This window comes from Protobothrops mucrosquamatus, unplaced genomic scaffold, assembly GCF_001527695.2.
Source record: "Protobothrops mucrosquamatus isolate PMUCROS unplaced genomic scaffold, P.Mucros_1.0 scaffold431, whole genome shotgun sequence".
Taxonomy (NCBI): Eukaryota; Metazoa; Chordata; class Lepidosauria; order Squamata; family Viperidae; genus Protobothrops; species Protobothrops mucrosquamatus.
The window spans coordinates 354,348-359,516 of NW_015386756.1; the positions used below are offsets into that span (position 1 = coordinate 354,348).

Genomic DNA, 5,169 nt, shown 5'->3' on the forward strand with positions numbered 1-5,169 from the left:
CCAAAAAAAAGCAAAGAAGATTGAGCGATTGACACAGCAGAAACAGTATTTTCATCATCTACAGGAAATGATGCTACTGATGGTCACAAACATCACGCAAGGCAGCAGACAATGTACAGATCCAGATTTTAAAGCTGTGAAGTTGCATGTCATGACCAACACATACCAAACTCAATATAGGAAATGTCTTCACATTCATATTAATGATCAAACTATTACTGACAGACTTTCCATAATCTTCCTTTGGCTTTCATGTAGCTAAGGTCATAGTTATTTTTTATAACCAATTGCTCCTAATTGGTATAAATCTGCATAATTACAAAATAATGAGCATACAGTAGGTAGGAAAGAATGATTTAAAAAACATGTTTCAAAAGCAAGGCAACTGTGTGCATTGATTTTCTTGAAATGTTATGAATAATCTTACTAATAGTTTTCCTGTGTCAGATCTCTTCCAATTCTATAGTGCATAAGCTCTGTTTAAGTATTTGGTCTGAAGAGATCAAGACAAGCAGGGGCAGACCTATTCCAGGTCTTTCTCCATTGTGGTTAGGAAAAACCAAAGGGGAGCAAGCAGCCATTTGAACATTAGGAAGTTAGTATCCTCCTCCACAAGAACAAGGAGTTTCCACAAAGATGAAAAAGTGGGAATTAGAAAGTAGGAATAGTAACATTGGGGACAGTGCATACTCCTATTTGACACTGTTTTATTTGTTAGGCATAACTTCTGAATATGGGTAAAATGGCCTCTCTGATGGATGAGTAGGCACCCACTCTCTATCTTTGTACCATAAGGGATAAGGACAGTCCCAGTTCCATTGTGGGTTCATAATTATGCTTCAAAATGGAATGCAAGCGCTCACCTATTTCCTGCTTTCTTCCCATGCCCCCAAATAAGTAAATAAGTCTTAGGACAGTGGAAGAAAAAGATGGTGGCATGCTTCAGTCTTCAAAAGACTGAAATAAACAGCCCTTCAGTCTTGCACATGAATTCCTATCTTGAGGCTTGCACCCTAGTATCTAAGAAGTCTAACATAAAGAATCTTACTTAATAAAGCAATGTTACTTAATACCAGATATTGATACGATTCACTGAGCTGAAATTATGGATTGTCAGGACACTGGCCCAGCGAGCGCTAACTTTGTGGCAGAAAGCAGCGGGACACACAACCAACTCATTTGTAGAAGTTTCAGGATCCCCAAACCCTACTGGGTTGTTTCTTAAGGTGCTTATATATATATATATTAATTCTCTGCATCTACTCCAGCAGCATCTTCCTGATAACCTGTGACTTTTTAGGTCAGAGTGGCAGGCTCACAATTGCACCTTCCATATGAGCCACTTGATTAACTGAAGGCAGATGTTCTCTGCTTTTTTAACCATGAAATTACTGCCATAGCATATCTAACATGCTCAGATTCAATAGCAAATATGTTCCTCACTTGCAAGTTCAATCTATTCCGGCACTGTTCACTCTGCATCAGGCTGGGTCACACACTAAGTGATGGAATGATTCCTTTTTGTCATAGTTGCTGCAACTTTCTCCTGAATCACAGTAGTTGTCCATCGCTGTAGGTAAGACTAATGACAGTAGAAAGCAAACTGTCAGTCCAATAGGAAACTTTCTCACTGCCTTATCTGCAGACCACGTTCTTAAGTATCATAGAAAAAACAGAGGAGAAAAACAAAAGCTGTTTCTAACCATTGTTGTGATCCATATTTGGCTGGCTTAACCAGGCATTTTCTCATTTCGCAGCAGAGACGCCGCATCAAAGAAGGTTGAGGTCTTCATTCAGTTGCAGCTAGAAATTGCCTTTTGTCCACTAGCAGGTGAAGAAGTCACAGCTATAAATTCCTCCACCCTCTCCATGTTGAGCTGAGAGTCAGATTTCTTAGACCCATTCACCAGAATCTGGCTGGTTGGAGTTGACCCTTGTTGAAATGCTGGAAAGGGGAAGGATGGAAAATCAACAGTTAGACTGGAGTTAAGCCATAGAAGAAACCATGCAGACTCCCTAACTGTACTGCAAGAAAGATATCATGGTGGCCTAAAATGTGCCATTCTCACAGATTTGTGGCAACAGAAAGTACTGTAAATCACTTCATACGGAGAAAAATACTATAGAAATGAACATAAACATTCTTGACATAAAAATAATGATTTTAAAACAATACTTTTCCCTAACAGTATACTGTATTTCCCCAACTGCAATTCCACCCTATTATACTCTATCTAGAATTACAAAATACCCCATATTAAAAAAATTGTATTGCTGAATTGGTTCCGCATAACTCCAGAAAAAATATTATTTCATGTGGCAGACAGCTAGGCAAAGGCATACAAATTACTAATTTGCCCCTTTAAATTCTTCCCTCCTGATTCTGGCGAGGTTCATATAGAACAGGGGTGTCAAACTCGCAATGTCACGTGACCTGTCGTGACGTATCGTGACTTTTTTTCCATTTTTGGCAATGAGGTGGACGCGGTTTCAGCATGACGCATCCGGCCCGCGGACCGGCAGTTTGACACCCCTGATACAGAAAGAAGGGAAGACCTTGCAGAATCTTTTAATCAGAAAGAGGCGAGGGGATAAGATTGTTCTGAACTCTTTATCTTTCTCCTTTTTATAAGAAAGCACATCTATTAAATGCAATGGAAAAACAAAATGGCAGAAGTGGATCATATCCAGTTCAGTCTTCCTGATCAATCAGACTATCGAATTATATCTGAGTAGAAATAGACTATGAGGAAACAAAGTAGCCATCCTGTGTTGGAGAATATTTGCTGTTCCAGGTAAAATAATCCAAGCACAAGGAGATGTAATTGCCAAGTCAACCTTTGTTCTTAAATATTTAAACAAAAGTGAACTTAAACATTGCTACAAGCACAAAATGGGTACAGCTGACTTAATAATGGAAAGCTCTCTGTAAGAAGTGTGTAGCCTCACTGAACATTATCTTCCCTACTGGGAAGGAGTGGATACAAACAATGTTGTGTGGTTTATTTACTTCCTTTCTAGTCCCGGACTCCTACTGTTTTCCATTTTACTTTATCCTGAACCTCTGACCTCCCAGCTTAAAAAAGAATGTAGTGTTTTAGCCATGTTTGTTCGCTTGTTTTTAGTTGGGCTGAGAATAGAAGAGGGCACAGCTCAATTACTCAGAACCTTCCTGCATGCAAACCACTCTAAATTCAACTCCTGTCATCTTCAGGGAGGCCTGGAGAAAGTGGGAGGCTGTTGTCAACAATGTTGGGCTAGATCAGGGGTCTTCAAACTTGGCCCTTTTATGACTTGTGGACTTCAACTCCCAGAATTCCTCAGCCAGCAATGCTGGCTGTGGAATTCTGGGAGTTGAAGTCCACAAGTCATAAAAGGGCCAAGTTTGAAGACCCCTGGGCTAGATGCGTTAATGATCTGTCTCTAAACAAACTCATCTGCAAGCCTTCTTCTGTTGGGTGTCAGGTTTTCTTCTCTTGTCTATGGGAGAAGCTTTCTTTCCACTTTCTTTTCTTTCAACCCCAGATTCTACTTCTGTAATTCAGTTGCCCAATGTCCAAAGAAATAAATAATTACCTCAAGGACGCATAATTCTTTTGGGGCTGAGCTGGGTTTTGGTTGGCTTAACATTGTCCAAAAAATTAATGGCACTAAGATAAAAACTTTAGAAAAATCACTGAATTGAAATGTAATTATACAATAGACCCATGACATACAATTATTATGATCTTCATGATTATAATAAACCTGCCCAGCACCTTAACAGTTAGAAATGAATGTAACTTTCAGAGGAGTTCTGGGGGGCATTGCAAAATTTTCAATGGCCGCATCATGTTGTGCATCTCTGATAAAAATTAGACATTCATACAATTAATTCGAGAAAATATAGGAGTGCCCCATATATCAACACACTGCAGCTATCAAGATTGGCTTTCATTCAATACATCTTACTTTGCCTGCCTCACTTTACTTATCTCAGGTAGAAATCCTACCCATCCTCTAGGGTTGAAGGAATAATAATCCCATTCTTTGCATGGAATTTTAAATGTAAATACGTAGCCAGAAAGATGAAGTTCACATTATTTAGTTTATTTTTGATTTAACATGCTGTGAGAATTCAATCACTGATTGTTTTTATCTATGATTTATAGTTTAATATCATCTATTAATTCAGCCAACTGTGGCTTATTCAATAAACCATGATAAAGGACATCATGATGGCCCTTGAGCGTCTTGTCCTGAGCCACAATATGAGCTATTCCAGACCAGCGTTTCTCAACCATGGCCACTTCCAGATGTGTGGACTTCAACACCCAGAGTTCCCCAGCCAGCATGGCCTCTGCAGAGAATCTGCAGAGAATCCTTCTGGCAGGCAGAAATCTTATCTTAATTTTGCCACTGGAGACAGATGTTCAACTGGAGGTACCGGGGAATGAATGGCGACCCGCTTCCATGCAAAGTCCGCATTTTCCCTAGACTAGAGATCGTACCTCCGGGTCGGTTAATTCAGGCAGACCCGACGGGCGCGACCTTCTGTAACGTCCCCTGGCCCATCCCCTGCCCTCCCCCGGCCTCTCACCCGCCCTGCAGCTGTGCCTGGCGCGCACGATCTGCACCGCTTGCTGGTTCTGGAAGCGCACCAGCGCCAGAGTGATGTCGGCGTTCCAGCTGGGGTCTTCCTGGGGGCAGCGAAAGTCGATCTCGGCGCCGTCGTCCGTCACCACCGTGAAGTAGATGTGCCGCTGCTTCCACTCCACGCACTCGACGGCTTTGACGTGCGCGAAGGCGAACTCCTTGCAGCGCGTGGAGCCCCGGCTGCCGGCCTCGAAGAGCCGCAGCCCCTTCTCGCTGAGCAGGCAGCGCTTTTTCTTCCAGAGCTGCAGCAGCCCTCCGCTGCGCTTCTCCAGCACCCCCTCCCGCAGGACCTTCTCCGACGCCGCCATGGGGGCTGCGAGAGACGCTCTGGCCGCCAAGCGAAGCCGCGTTTTCCTCTACCTCTGGCTTCCCCGGGAGAACGCGAAAGCCCGCCCACTGCCGCGTGAGCCCCGGCCCGGCTCCCCGCGCCTCTCTGCTAGCGGGATCTGTCGCTACATGCCCGCTGCCGCTTGCGCCTCGCTCTTTCTGCTTCCCACTCGCATTCCTTTCCTGCTCCGCCAGAGCCTCGCCCCA

The 5,169-nt window shown here is 43.3% G+C and overlaps 1 protein-coding gene across 1 annotated transcript; it reads right to left on the reverse strand.

The window, feature by feature from the left end:
- Nucleotides 1-1,237: 1,237 nt before the first annotated feature.
- PHLDA3 (pleckstrin homology like domain family A member 3) lies at nucleotides 1,238-4,946 on the reverse strand. Its single transcript, XM_015816343.2, has 2 exons — nucleotides 4,580-4,946; nucleotides 1,238-1,945 (listed from the first exon to the last, which is right to left on the reverse strand). The coding sequence occupies exons 1-2, from the start codon at nucleotides 4,941-4,943 to the stop codon at nucleotides 1,794-1,796; spliced, it is 516 nt and encodes a 171-aa protein (XP_015671829.1). The 5' UTR covers nucleotides 4,944-4,946; the 3' UTR covers nucleotides 1,238-1,793.
- Nucleotides 4,947-5,169: the final 223 nt, after the last annotated feature.

What these genes read in the sequence shown, in the direction of transcription:
- PHLDA3 (XM_015816343.2), bottom strand. Translation starts at nt 4,943, where the DNA reads ATGGCGGCGTCGGAGAAGGTCCTGCGGGAGGGGGTGCTGGAGAAGCGC. An exon ending in CAGGCACAGCTGCAGGGCGG is followed by an intron (nt 1,946 to 4,579) that starts GTGAGAGGCCGG and finishes TCCCCTTTCCAG; the next exon opens with CATTTCAACAAGGGTCAACT.